The following is a 15,812-nucleotide window of genomic DNA, read 5'->3' on the forward strand; positions in this document are numbered from 1 at the left end:
GTGGTGGCTATGGCGGAGCTTCCACAGAGGCAGCAGGTGGATGAGAGAAGGTGAGGCAGGAGGAGCAGAGACCCGAGGCGGCCGCCGGTGTTGTGCCAAACTAGTGGTGCAAGGCCCACTTCAAAGGTGTTCTATGTTATATGTTCGTCAGGTTAATCAAAATGGAAACTGTTGAACGTTTCAGAAGTTTACACATTAACCAACATGGTCCAGCACTAAACATCGTAAAGCCTTTAGTTTTTGGAGAGAGGATGCTGCCATCAAATTCAAAATGGGCTAATATTTTTCTTTAAATGTTTCATTTTCTCACTTTATTTAAAATACTGGTTTATAGGATTTGCAAATGATTGCATTCTGTTCTTAATCATATTTAACACAGTGAATTAAATGTAGGGAAGTGGGTGTTATATTCAGATTGTGGAATAAATTTAGGAAATGTAAAACTTTTGATGTTAATGTTGTTTATTTGCAGGGTTTAAAAATAAATGTGTTTACTGTTTGAAACTCATACTTGGCCTTCTACTCTTCATGGCTACTTAACCAAGCTAACAGGGTGGACAGTCTGAGGAGCTGGGAAAGAAAAGCATCTGAACTGCTTTAAATTTCTTAAAGACGTTTTATCCAAGAAGTTTCTTCAGTTCTGAGAGCGACTGGTGGAGAATCCCAGGTTTAGGTCCCATGTGAGTGTCCCCCTAAGAGGGTCATGGACTCCCTATTGATCCTCTGCCTAATCACACGAGCTAAGGGCTGTATCCCAATTCAGGGTCTGCAGCCTCAAAGGCCGCATTTTAAGGCCGATTACGTCACAGCGTCGCGACAAAGGCTGTCCCAATCCAAAGGCTGCTCGAAATGCGGCCTTCAAATGCGTCCTTCATTTCCCTGAATTTTAAGGATGTGGCGGTGTAGACTTCATGACCCAACATATCCCAGACTCCATAGTGCGGCGGTGGGTGTGGATAATTTTGCCGCAAATACGGCAGAAGAGGGGGGGCCGAAGAGTAAACTTTTAAAGTAAGTACTGAATATTATGTCACTTATTTATGTGCAGATGTTTAATAATGAAGAACATTAAAACATTACTGTTGGCCACATGTCGGCAAAGTTATGTGATATTAGTGATGTTTGTACTTTCAGCGTTTACTTGGTTTTAAAGCCTTTACTTTTAAATATACGCCGTTCAATAGTCGACCTTAATCTTAAAGAGAATGTGATGATTTTATGGATAATTAAACTCAGTCATATATCCACAAACACAACAAGCTGAAAGTCAGTGATGCTGCTCGGTTTGCAGTCCTGAATATCACGGCACAAGCAGGATTCACTGCACTGTTAATGTTAGCTATGTTATATTGCTGCCTCTGTTCGGTGGTGTTGAGCCAAACGGACTTCAACGATGGTTTGAACGAGCTGACGGTTCACTCGTTAAGCTGAAAGAAAGATGCTTTAATCACAGGAGTCACACATGTGTCCACTGAACCATCTGGGAACTCTTCTTGTTCAGCACTCGTAATAACACAAACACTAAATCCTCCTTCTTTTGTGCTGTTTTGTAGCAGTGTATACACCTGAGACTGTCACCTGTCTGTCTGTCCTGCACTCTCTCTCTGTTTCTTTCTCTCTGATTGTGGAATAAAAGTATGAACATGTATTTATAAGTTACACTTGTGTTTGAATCCTGCAGCTTATCACACATTTGATTTCCATGTGTGACAACTGCAAATGTCCAGAGTGAGGACAGACTGAGGGACCCACTGCTGCACATCATCTGTGAGGCTTTGCACCCCGATGATCCACCAGGATAAACTCAGCAGTGTGTGAGGAAGAGGAGGAGGAAGAGCCAGCAGCAGCTGACAGATGGAGAGAATAGACAGACTGTTCCCTGTTTGTGAAGGACTGCTAGGAAAGTTTAACATAACTAATTGTCTGTCCTGAATCAGTCTTATTAGGTAATGTTCAAATAATTTGATCATTCCAGTGTTTTCAGTGTGGGAGAAAGTACTCAGGGCCTTCAAGTTACACACTATGAAAGGCAGCAACAAGTTTAATGTTCAGAAACCTAAAGTATGTATCAGCAGCAGAATGGACCTAAAAATAAATGTTTGTTTCAGTTTTATGAAGCTTTGAGTATTTTGGATTAGTAGCAGTGCTGTGTTTGTTGCATCATATTGCTGTAATTGTTTATATGCTTTATATATTCTGAGGTAAGTTGATCTATAGTGTTACATCATATTCTATAAGGATGTTATGTGTTTGTAGACTTTCTGCCCAGTTTGACCCATTTAGCAGAAGTCAGCCTGTTTAAGGCTCTGATATCTATTCTGTATGACTTAAAGCAGTTATGACATGCTCTGATTTTCTCACCCAATAAAGGAATATTCAATATATCAGTCTACTCTTCATTCTATCAGACACAGTTATCACAGCTCGTACATTTTCTTTTTACACATATATGTAAGCATTGAGCCAAATTTAGTAATGCCAACATATTAAACGAACAATATTTGTCTCTAATGTATGATACATCTATATATACACTGTCAAAGATACTTGTCTTTGAGTGAAGATTTAAGGTGATAGGAAATATAAATAAATGCAACTTGAATCTTTACTGAAGCTCAGTGAATGACACAGAGTTCAAACTCACTGCTGTAATAACTAATAATGATTAATATAATAACTTTAATATTGGCCATATTATATTTACATTACCAAAGTGACATGATTTTAGTCTCATGAACAACATTAAATAATTGTTATTTACTAACTAATCTTAAATGATTGTTCAGTACAGAAATGAAGCCCAACAATCATGTTTTACAGTCCTGTGGTCTCAGCCTCAGATACTTATTAAATCACACAAAGCTCTTGTAGAAACAAATGTACAAAATATGTTCTCCTTCATTTCTGTCAAACAAAGCTGTATAAAACGTTTCCAGCTGTTACTATCATGGTTGCTAGGCAACCTGGGCAGCACAACGAAGGTTAGACAGTACTTTAAGGTTGCAGACCCTGAATTGGGATACAGCTAAGGTTTCAGGTGAACCCACTGTGAAACGTAGCCCCACCCTATCATGTGACTTACTGAGGTCAGAAGGCCCAGGATGTGAGTGGGCAACAGTGGACAGTTCAATTACAATTAAATGATATCCTGCTGTTAGCTTTCTGTTTTTATTTCTATGAACATTTTACTCAGTAAACTTTAATGCATTCAAAAGCATGTATTCAATATCAGGTATGGGTGCTGCATTGAAGAACCTTTTAAATGCAGCAGAGACCAGTCTAATTTGCAATAATGGGAAATGTCCAAACGCTTCTTTGGTTTCTAAAAGTAAACTTGAGGCACCTTTAGTTTTAAAAACAATCAGAATTCTTACAGTTTCAGTGAAATGAAATAAAAACGTGGTCTCCCAGTTGTTTCTATGAAGTGGATCATATACTATAATTGGATTTACGATGTTACGCCTGCAGTATATCATTTTAAAAACTCACATGTACAACACTCCTGTAACTCTGAACACAGGCAAAGACAGAAAACTCTTGCGTGTTGGCACTGCAGCACTTTGAAAAACCACCGAGTGCACTAGACCACAGACTTCAAATGTTTAGGTCACTGCAGTAGGGACGTAAGGGGGATGAACCCTGACAGTTTAAAACTTGGACGTTTGCATTTCACCATGACACTCTTGGCCGTTTATGCAATGAAAATAAAGATAATGTCTCCTCCATATCTCATCTCGTCAAAAGCTGCAGACACTGCAGCGTTTCACTCCTCCCATAAACTGAAACAAGTGCAGGAAACACAGTTGTGTGTTTGATTTTCTTCCACTTATCACTAAGCTACAGAAAAATCACCCCATCCAAAGTTGTTGGTCAAACCCTTTTTGAAACAACCATGTGTAATGAAAAGGAAACAGAAGGAAATACCTGACTGGTTTGTCCCATAAGTCTGTTTTGTCTCATATATGCTCAATAAGCACTTCTGAATGCTGTTTGGTTTTTTTATATGAGGTTCATATATGAATTAGCACTTCACATAACGGGAGTCCACTAGGGTTATAGTGCCACCCACCCTAAAGTTAAGACTAAAACACACTAAAAATGTAGAAAGTCATTCATCCTCTTATCCAGTTCAGGGTTACAGGGGTTGCTGGAGTCTATCCCAGCAGCCAGAGTCAGAGGTCACCTGTCACACCTATAGGTAATCCAGAATGAATGAACCCAACCCCACTAAAAGCATGTCTTTGGACTGCAGGCAGCTGCCCAAGTACACAAAGAAGCAATGCAAACCATAAAGGAAGTCCCAGCCAGATCATGGACTTAAACCCAGCACCTTGTTGTGAGGAAACAGAGCTAGACATACTTAGAAATATAAGATCTGCCATCAGATGTAGCACATGGATTCATTAGCACTCAGGTCATGTAAACAAATAAAGGTCTGTCTGGCTTTGAAAATTTGAACCAACTTCAATCATCACAGAGGTTGTAGTTCTGACTTTTCAGTCATTTGCACCCATGAGAATTTCAGTGCATATTAGCAAATAAGTTTGAATATTCAATAGACCTGAAGTATTAAAAATAAATTAAATCTAAAACACTGCGTGAAGCCACCTCACCTTACTGGCCCATTAGCATTCCTCCAATTTTGTGTAAAACTGAACAAAAGTGGAATGAAAGTCAAAGCTTCACATTACGCCACCTGTAGTCATACATCACTGCATGATTAAGAGGAAAGTCACAGCACTCTGTTCAAAGAATAAGACAAAGACTATGGGAAACACTCAGACTGTGCCAAATCCAGTCTTTATTCAGGAATCCAAAAATACCAACAAGGTTATGAACCGGTCCATGACAGTTCAGTGGTAAAGAGAATGAACATGCTTTGAAATACAAGCCTGAAATGGATGGTCTGCATTAAAGGTACATACAAAGCACATAAGCACATCTTGAGTTTTCACAAAAGCTATGCACATCCTGTACTCTGTATCGACTAGGTTTGGTGGCTGTGAGCTCCTTTCAAAGCTGTGAAGATTAAAAACAGAAAGGCCAAATACACGTATACATCCAAGACAAGCCGGCTGGAGCCGCCCCCCACCCCCAAAAACCTGCAGGAGAGGGGAGGGGCCCACTATTAAAAAAAACAAAACAAAAAAACCCAAAACAAACCCCACCCAGAGTAGTAAATGCACACTACCATAAAATAATGTAAGATTACTAATCTAAGACATTTAACCACTTGATGCAGACTTCATCCTGAGATGGCACAACTTGCTGAACCCTCCAGGTTATACAGTCTTCTGCTGGCCCTTCTTCCCGATCAGAGACTTGTGGATGTGCGGGATCACGCCTGAAAAAATAAATGTTATAAGTATATACAGTTTATATACTTGAACAGTTAAGTTTTCATTTCAGTAACCACTTTCAGCTGCTCCCTTGTAACAAAGAGTTGCCACAACAGTGTTGGTGTTACAGTTTTACACCAGATGCAACACAAAAGGGATTTGTGCCTCAACAAAATGTGTAAACCACTATAGTACGGGAGTATAAGACCGTAACACAGTTCTCTGTAATGTTCGTACCTCCGCCTGCAATAGTGGCCTTGATAAGTGAATCCAGCTCTTCGTCTCCTCTAATAGCCAGCTGCAAGTGGCGTGGGGTTATACGCTTTACTTTAAGGTCCTTTGATGCATTTCCTGCCAACTCTAGAACCTGAAAGAGACACAGCCTTTACAAAAAGATCAACACTTCAAGCATTGAAGTGCAAGATAAACAGAGCTTAGTGTCACCTCAGCAGTAAGGTATTCGAGAATAGCCGCGCTGTACACCGCCGCGGTGGCTCCTACTCTGCCGTGGCTCGTTGTTCTGGACTTGAGGTGTCTGTGGATACGGCCTACCGGGAACTGCGGGGATAATGACACGAGTGAACAGAAGCAAAGCCGTGCTGGCCGCTCGATAAGAGCTCGCCACCGACAAAGAACCACTGACTTTTGGCTAATAGCGCGTGCTTGCGCAACCGAGAAATGAATGAAATTTGGGGACAAACCTGCAGTCCTGCTCTCTGAGAGCGCGAAATCGCTTTGGTCTTGGTCTTTCCAGAGTCTTTCCCAGCTTTACCACCAGCCTGTAAAACACCAGTACTGTTAGTGTGCGTCCGCCGAAACGCGCCTTATTGTAGCCTAACATTAACTTAAGGTCCGCTTAATATTCGCTAGCCATGCTAGCGCTTCCCCAGTGAAGCCAGTGGGTATTTAGCATGCTAATCCACTACACCAGCCAATGCTAGCGGCCAACTGTTAACTAATAAAGAAAATGCAACGCTACCAAATAAAGATTTATTTCAAATAAACTACCTAAACAGAGTGTGTCGTTATAATATTTTGTTAATACGACATGTAATACGTACCATATTTAAAAACTTACAAAGAAACTCTGACTCGGCAGCCAAAATAATATCCTCCGTCTACACTGAATATCGACTGTTGTTTGAACTAGACCCCCTCCCCCCCACAGCGGGTCTTTATATACAGCCATGGCTACCCGGATGACGGCAGTCACGTGATTACCGCTGAAGCTTTTCAGCCAATAAATGAGCTCTCTGTGCTGTTCCGTTCTAAGAGCTTATGGGTAATGTAGTTTATGTGGCGTATCTATTTCCCATTTTACATCGAAATGAGCTGGCATTAGTTTTTCTTTCACATGGCATTAACTTTTAATTTAGTATAGATAAAAGTCCCCACATACATTCATCTTCTTATCTGCTTATCCAGTTTAGGGTTTAGCAGGCAGAAAGCTATCAATGTTTATGGTAAAATTAAATAGCCCCATTTGGTCAAGCCTCGCCTCAGTGCGCCCCAGGGCAGCCGTGGCTACAATGTAGCTTGCCATCACCTGTGTGTGAATGGGTGGATGACTGAATGTAGTGTAAAGCGCTTTGGGGTCCATAGGGACTAAGTAATACAAATACAGGCCATTTACCATTTAGCTTTGTATATGAAGCACAGCAGAGTGCTCACCCCCGCCTCCCCCACATACCAATTATCAGGGTCTTGCACGTTACCTCTTTTCTAAAAACACATATGTACTCGAGCAGAGGTCAGTGCAATAGCCTGGAAATCTAATTGCTCTGAGTATCATTTAACTCTAAGGTTGGGAAATTGCTGCTATTCTTGTATAACTGGAAGAACTTTGCTGTAGCAGCATGATCAAATGTTTGAAATAATGGGATTTCCTGTGCTGACTGGGACAACTGGCCACACCATCAACAGGCTAAAGCAACCAGCCAAAAGCAGACAAAGAAGGCAAACTGAAGAAAAAGTTGGTGCTCCGTGTTTGAAGTAATTTAATTACAGCCTGCATCAATCCATCCATCCTAAATGAATGTTGAATGAATCTCTGTGTGTTGCATCGATTTCACAAGCTACCTGTAAAAATTCCCAGGCAGAAAGAGAGACAGAGCAACGGCCACTCATAAAGATCAGCCAGAAATCTATCACTTCCTACAGCTGTGGCTCAGATATGCAAGATTTTAGCCAAAGACTGGGTGTAGACTCTGTTCCACTCAGCCTTGATAAGGAAATGGCTCAAGCATCATAATGATCTTTAACACCACTTGTTCCAACCACCCCAGATGATACAGGAAGAGGGGAAAAGTCGTCGACCAAAAGGCCGTTCAACTTGAGCAAAAGCCTTCTCGGCACAAAAAGAGATACAACTAAATCCTCCCTGCTGTGAGCAGGGATATAGATGGTATCAAAAAGTCTCTGCACGTTGAAATAAATATGCCCACTGGGTATGAACTTTGTCTGATCCAGAAGTATGATTTTGGCAGTATAAGTTTTCAGATGATTAGATCTTGGTTAGTCATTTTGCTTAGACTGAGAGGAGAGATACAGGTCTGTACTATGAGATGAAAGTAGGGTCACAGTTCTGTTTCAAAATCAGAGCGATCCTGGCCAGATAAAGTGAATCCAGTACGATGCCCACTTCTTTAGACTGATTTAACATTCAAAGGACCGGGGACCAATAATATGCTCTATGCTTGTAACAGAAGGACCTGTCAGCCTGTTTGTGCAGCTTTCCAGCTGTCACACTCCAGCTCAGTCCGGCACTGCTCGCAACAGCCGGCTAAAAGAGAGGAGGGATGATTAGCTGATGGAGATCTGCTGTGTTGGTCAGCCTCCCCTGACCCCACCCCCACCCCCACCCCCCTAAGCAGGAGAGGAAATCAGCCATGGGTCTGCTGGGGGCCGTGTGGTGTCAGGGGAGGCTGACTAACACAGCAGATGGACTTTGAATAAATAAATAAATCATCAAAACTTTTTGTAAAGTCATAAGAAGAGCTGTCTTATTGGCTCTTTGTTGTACATGCATCACAATACTGTAAAATCAGTAATATTGTAGTGTGAGCCATCATGTCCTGGATATGGAGAGATCACATCCACTTGAGGGAAATACTGAGTGTAGGAGAGAAAGAGAGGGACAGCTCAGAAGAAAAAGGCATAAAGAGCATGAGAAGCGTTGATGTCATTTTTCCTGCTGGGACTTGAGCGGAAACAAAAATAGAAAATAAATAAACAAAATCTTTGGTGGGAAAATAGTGCAGCTGGAGAGTAGCTGACTGGGTCACTGATGAAAGACAAAAATGAAAGACAAAAATAGCTCAATATGTTGAGTGAACTAATCCATTGCGCTAGTTATTACCAGCCAACACGGGAAATTCAATGCAATATTTTAAACTGAATTTTTTCGCCTTTTCAATACGAGTCCAAATCTAACATCAAACTGTGGATAACACAGGAGGTCAAAGCTGTCCTCAGCAGGAAGAAGGAGGCCTTCAGAACCAAGGACAGGACAGTTATCAAGTCAGCACAGCAGGAGGTGAAGCAGTGCCTGAGGGTGGCCAAGGACGCCTAAGGACTACATCCACACCAGCCCGGATAGATTTGAAAACAGCGTTTACGTCTGAAAACGCTCCGTGTCCACACTAGCGTTTTCAGTCATTTTCACAGAGTTGTGCGTCCACATTGAAACGGCCGAAAATACTTAGGTTCCAGTACTGCGCATGCGTGAAGCGCAAGAAGATTCGGCCTACCTCATTTCTGTCTGCCGTTCATTTACTTTCTGGCTCTTTGAAACGTCGCGGCAGAATGTCGAGGAAAAGCACCGAGTTTTTCAAATGGACTAACAATGAGGTGGAGTTGTTGCTGCGAGTAACACAAAAGTACAAAGTTGCAGCGAGTGAGAATTAAAGAATTTGTGCAGAGTGATATTAATCTTTAATACGGCTGTCAATATTCAGAGCAAACAAAACAACTGCTGTATAATGCCCTCCGCTATCTTAGTTTAATTGGTCAAATGACTGCACCACATGACTAAAATGCGTCATCGCTTTAGAAAGTCTCCGTTTTCACTGTCCACACTGCGACGCAAACGCACCATCTTCAAGAGTATTATTTTTCCATAGCGTTTTCAAAATGCTGCGTTTTTCTTGGGGAAAGTGCCGTCTCAGGACGGGAGGCCAAAACGGAGAGAAAACGATGCGTTTTTGTTTGAAAACGCATCGTTTTCTCTCCATTTTTTTCTTTCGTTTTTTCAAACAAAAACGCATTAGACGTAGCTTGTGTCCCTTTTCCCTTTTCCTTTTTAGTCCCTACTCAGACCGACAGCTGAGCTGGTGGAGCCGTTCCAACAAGAGGGCCCACTCAATGGAAAATATCTTGTATTGTCCCAGTCCCTAAACAGAGCTGGACTCCAGCTAATGGCGGTTTGGTCTGAGTAGCGTTTCAGTGAGCTCCTGCAGAGTTGGCTGTTTTTTTCAATTATTACTGAGCACTTTTTCTCTGACTCGACCCCAAGCAATATCTAAGTCCTTTTACAATTGTAAACTTTTATATTTCGGTCACTAAAATGCCACCAAAGCCGACTAAATGAGGAATCCTGATCCAGCCTCGCCTTCAGCTTCTCCTGATGAGCCCTTGACCTGTCCTGAGTCGGGGACTGGGGCCCAGGCCACCGATAGTAGCTGTGTCAGCGCTCTCAAAGTAGAGTAGGAAAGTTTCACCTAACTAAAGGTAACGGTTACCGAGATGCAGCGATCCCTGTCCACCTGTACTGACGACATCATCAGCCTCCAGAGAAAAGTGGACCATCTAACTAAGGCGGTGGCCAAGTTGGAGGATAAATGTGACGATTTGGAGTCCCGGTCCTGGTGTCAAAACATCCGCATCATTGGTGTTCTGGAAGACGACCAATTGTCAGCATCCACGGATGCCGATTCGCAGTTGCTAAAGGAGGCCTTTGACCTCCCAGAGGAGTCGCCGCTAGATCGCGCTCACCGTACTCTGGCTCCCAAGACTAAGACACATGAGCGGCCCCGTGCCATAGTAGCTAACTACATTACTACACTGATTGTGTTAAAATCCTTTCGAGGGCAAGGGAGCTTCAGCGGATCAAGGTGAACAATATGACCATCTTGGTTTTCCCGATTATACCGCCAAGACGGCGTGAGCAAATGCAGCCTTTGCAGATAGCTTCCGCTAGCTCTGAGGAGTCAAAGGGGTCCGATTCGACCTGCTCCACCCAGCCCAGCTGTGGATTACTCATGATGGGGTCACATGGGACTTACATTAAGACGATAACCAAGTAAGAAAAATACATCTAGGGGAACTGTTGATGTTTCCGGTTTATACTTCACGTTTTGAGGAGTGTATTTTTCTTTCTCTTGGGTAACTTTATCTTTGATGTTCAAAAAATGTAGTCTTTAAATGTTTGTTTCGTACTGGTTTACCTTAAAGCCAGTATTTTCACCGCAGGCATTCTTGGTTCCTGAGAATAGTGCCTAATGTATATTTTCATTCTATAATGCATGTCTAGTTCTGTAGGATTCACCCAGTACCTAGAGGTGTTTTTTCATTGCGCTATCTAGCTGTAAGCATAAGTTTGCCCATAGGAGTCTGCAGTGTTCCTTCATTTGGGGAAAGACAGAGTGAAAGCAAGGGGAGCTGAGCTCCTGGACCAGGTATGCACCGCTTGTTTTTTCACAACACTGGATTTAACCACGGGCTGGCTGGGTACTACAGTCAGTTCATGCCAGGCTTCACAGAACTGATCAGCCCGTTGACTGATCTCGCCCCAGGTCTGGTCCAGTGGACAGAGCAGAGTCAGGCAGCGTTCGTACAGGTAAAGAGAAGGCTGTGGCGGAGGCGTGGTCCCTGCCTCAGCTGCAAGGGAGGGGTGGTGCAGTGAGCTCAAGGGGCAGTGCCAGGGGTGTTGGAGGGACAGGTGTGCATGATAAAACTAATGAGGTTTCTCTCCTTTTTATAGTGAAGCTGGAGACCACTGTACTGGGTACTGAAAGAACACTCCCAATGTGACAAGCATGACAGGGTGTCGGGTCGGTCATTACATTACTCTGTGGGGAACCCCTGCTCTACACTCCAAGTAAAGGGGATCAGCTGCCCGAACATTTACATGAGCAGGAAGCTATCAGAGCAGGAGGCCAGATACACATCAACTCTCTTTATTAATACCTCCTGGGCCGCCCTCTGTTCGGATGCATTGGCTCCACTGCATGAAGGATGCCAATGCCTAGAGTCTATCTGTAAAATTAGCGGTAAAGTAGTGAAATTAGGATAAAGTGATGCTCATTTTTATTTTCAGGCATTTTCCATGTTAGTCAATGAAATGTTTCAAACTTGTCCAGGACTTTAGCCTCATGTGTGCTCTCCCTGGCAGTAGTAAATGCATAAAAATAAAGCTGTTATGATAACACTGAATAAAAACTTTCTTCCTTAAAAAGACTTAGTTTACAATTCAGTATTAAATATTACATAAAATAAACTATATACAAAGTGTCTTTGTGCATGTAGCCATGGTTCATTGTCTGAGTGTTTAAATTAGTCTATTATTATATTATAATTCCCAACTTGTTTGAGCTGCTGTGCACCACAAACAAGTACAAGTAGAATGGACTTTAACAGCTTTTCCTGCTGATAAAAACCTCCCTTATTGGCCTTCATACTACACAAAGTCATTAAGCTATAAACGGGTAAACGACAGAAAAATGTCTCTTTTTTATTTTCTACTATACAATTTAAAACAATTTTTTTTAACTGTATTAATTTTTATGACCACAGTTACGCACAGCAACACAGCATGATTGTGAAAGATGTACCCCTCCTCGATTCAGAGATGTTGTGTCGGGGACCCGATCCTTGGGGTGGACCAGTTTTTGGCGCAGCGTGTTTTGGGGTTTAAAAGCCACAGAGACATGGTGTTTAGAAAAACTGCGTCTCAGCTGCTCTGATACTCCTGACACGTACGGATCACTACAGGTTTTTGCTTGGGCAGCGGTTGTCTTTCTCTCCTGGATCAGATGGAGCTTTCTTTAGGAGGTTTTCCAGCTTTGACAAAAGTCCAGCTGGGATAACCACATTTACTCAGGGCCTTCTTGATGTTCTTCTGCCTCCCTGGCTGCTGTGTCAGTGGGGATGGTGTTCGCTCTGTGTTTTAGCGTCCTGATGACACCCAGTTTGTGGGTGTCCTTAAATACTGATCCGTATGTGTAGGTTTACGGTACACATCAGCTTTAGATGTCCCCCATTACTGGTGGAAATCTCACAGTCTAAGAAGGCTAACCTGCCACTTTTCATATTTGATGTGTCGGTCCACAGAGTTAGTGTGATCCGTGAATTGTGGAACGTCCTGAGATTTGATACCTGGACATATCTGAACCAATGGCTTGGTGATGTTCCAGGGTAGGATAGCAAAGCCCTCTTTTCCACTTCTTCCATGTACAAATTGGCCATGGTGGGTGAAACTGGGGAGCCCATGTTTATGCCTGTAGAACTGACCCTTGTATGTGAAGTAGGTGGAATGAAGACACAGTTGGTCGATGCTGAGAGTGGTCCTGTTGCTGAGGTTGGTGTCATCCTGTAATCTCTTATGGACTACCTCCAACGCTTCTGTGACTGGGATGCAAGTGAACAGAGATGTAACATCGTACGAGACCATGGTTTCATCTGCCTCCATAATGACATCTCTCACCTTCTCAACACAATCCAGGGTGTTCTGGATGTGGTGTTCAGAGCTGCCCACCAGCGGGTTGAGGATCGAAGCCAGAAAATCTATCACCTTCTTCCTGTAACCACAACCTGGGTCTGGTTTTAAGGCCTCATAAGTATTTTTGTCTATTTCTCATGATAGTCTTTCTGGTTTAGCAGAGCTGTGCACCTACCCTTGTCTGCCGGAAGGATGATAATATTGTTGTCATTACTAAGTGATGTGAGTGCCTCTCCTCCATGCTGATGTTGGATGCTGGGGCTGAAACTTGTATGGGTAATTGTATACACCTTTGGTTATGGTTGGATATTACTAATTTTGTAATAATTAAATGAAACGTGACATATAACAAATCTTTATTCACTATCTTGTTTCTGTGTTTCAAAAACCTTGTTATCACCTATTACTTGTCGGACAGGGTAAATGAACAAGAAAGAACGTTTTTTTATGTTTTACAAAGACCAACAGGTGGAAAACAAAGTCCACAACCCCAAACAGCTGCTCAAAGAGGGAACACTCAACGGCAGACACATGCTCAGTGTCTTCCCAGCACGGGGTCCGCTGCATGGCTGTCTCCTCGATTTGGATGAGTTTTTGGTGTCCTCTACGGCGAGATTGGTGATTGCGCCCATCCACCGCTTCTTCGGTCTTCCTTGCAGTAGGCAGATCCAGGGTCAAGTCAGAGGGCTGTTCTTGACACCAAATTCTCCTCACTGCACATGACGTGTCCATACCACTGTAGGTGCGCTTGCCTCATCTTCTTTTCGATTGGGGCAACTTCATTTGTCACATGATCCAGGCGGGTTACGCCCACCACCCACCTGAGCATCTTCATCTCCATCTTCCGCTCCTATAGGGCCACCGGCCGTATGACTCTCTTGTTGATCTCAGCTTTGAGGTGTTCGGGCATCCTCTTAATGCACTGGATGCCAGTGGATTCACACCATTTAGGCCATGCTGCATTGACTCGTGAGACTACATCCAGAGGGTCTGGTGAAACCCCAACACCACCTCCTCATGGTGCCAGCTGGAAACAAGGATCCTTGGTCCTTGGCCAATGGTGTGGGTCCCTGGCGACACATGACGTGACACATCGGTCAGGGCATCTTTCGTCGCATCACATGGAATGTCAGCTCGAAATCGTAAGCTAAATCCAGTGCACAGGAGGTAAGAAGCTATAATAAAACAGGAAATAACGAAACATGTGAACATCTGACACCAAAGCTGACTTAAGAACAGGGAACAGGGTAAGAAGATTGAAGAGTAGGGAATGACTATTACTGTGGATAAAAGTAGGGAAATCAGAGAGTAGACTCATGAAAAATAAACTCAGATTTAAACTTAAATACAAACTTCAAAGGATGTAAATGAAGAACAGACTATGTGGAAAACATAATATTAAACAGAACTAAAACTTTCTGCTACGCTCAGAATCCAGGACCATGACAAAGTTATGGTGGAGAATAAACAAACATTATTTACACTGTAATTATCAACGATCAGTCAGAGAACCGAAACAACACATTGCCAGAAGAAATAAAGGAATAAGAAACTGAATTTCTTTAATAATGTAAACTATTTTACAACCATCACACTTTAAAATGGGGACATTGAATGTAGATTAAAGAAGGACAAACCTATGATTCCTGCGGGATGATGAATCCTCCATATCAACTATTTATAAACCCAAACAACCCTCCAACAATAGCCACACACTGCAAACCAGAATGCATCCGAATCACAAACACACAGTGAAATCACTCTGTAACTATAGTTATAGTATGTCTCATATGGATGTTTAAAACATGAAAATACTGGACACAGTAATATTGAATTTAATCCCGTCGGTACTATAATGAAAATGAAAGATTAAAGAAAATTTCATTAACTTCAGTGAGATAAGTGGAACTGTTATTGGCTCACCTGGCTCTGCCTTCATTTGGAAAAAGCTTGTGTGTGATTATGATTGTGTTGTAAAAAGTTTACACCCTGAAACTTTAATGTAGATATAAATACATTTATTATATTAACAGGCTTCACACAGTCTCCGCCTCCTCGAGTCTGCCTCAAAAATACTTTCATTGAGGCGACGCCCATGCTTCCCTCTACCCTCGCGTTGGCCGCACCCCTTATAACCCCCGTGAAAGCTACGTCGAGAAACACAGCGTTGCTTCACTTCCGGTTAATCCTAACAAAATAAAACCCAGAATAGGCAACAGACTGCGTTCTAAGGCTTAATAGACAAAGCTAATTCAAATGGCCATTTCATCTGTCTTAGCTCAAAGCAGTTAGTTTTTCAAGACTTTTGAATAATTACAGATTTAACCAGGAGTGCTGTGACTGCACAGAGGCTTTAAATTAATCCTTCATGGAGACTGATTTAACTTTTGTTTGGCAATATTAGTGAGGGTCTAAATGAACACCAACAGGCACGGGATTTCTGTACTCATTAATAGGGGTCAACTGGCAGATAAAGTCTGCAGGGATATTTCAATCAATCAATCAATCAATCAATCAAAGCTTTATTCGCCACATGCAGGTTGCCCTGCAGTGAAATGGGACCCTACTTAACCTTACTTAACCTTACTTAACTCAGTCCACAACACAGACATTACTTGGGGATACAAGTCGGAGATCGGTAGCGTTACAGAAAAACACTGAAATATACACTACAGTGGGAAAGTACAAGAGGAAAAACAGAGACCTCTACTCATGCTGTGCTTCCATGGTAGGACAGCATGAGAACAGGAAACAAA

At 42.4% G+C, this 15,812-nt stretch overlaps 1 protein-coding gene across 1 annotated transcript; it reads right to left on the minus strand.

Annotated features, from left to right (window-relative positions):
• Positions 1-4,781: 4,781 nt before the first annotated feature.
• Positions 4,782-6,528, minus strand: LOC102776849 (histone H2A.Z). Its single transcript, XM_087837823.1, has 5 exons — positions 6,418-6,528; positions 6,041-6,118; positions 5,784-5,897; positions 5,577-5,706; positions 4,782-5,344 (listed from the first exon to the last, which is right to left on the minus strand). Exons 1-5 carry the CDS (start codon positions 6,526-6,528, stop codon positions 5,283-5,285), a joined length of 495 nt encoding a protein of 164 aa, XP_087693949.1. The 3' UTR covers positions 4,782-5,282.
• Positions 6,529-15,812: the final 9,284 nt, after the last annotated feature.

This window comes from Neolamprologus brichardi, chromosome 3 (genome assembly GCF_056152115.1).
Source record: "Neolamprologus brichardi isolate AB-2024 chromosome 3, ASM5615211v1, whole genome shotgun sequence".
NCBI classification, from domain to species: domain Eukaryota; kingdom Metazoa; phylum Chordata; class Actinopteri; order Cichliformes; family Cichlidae; genus Neolamprologus; species Neolamprologus brichardi.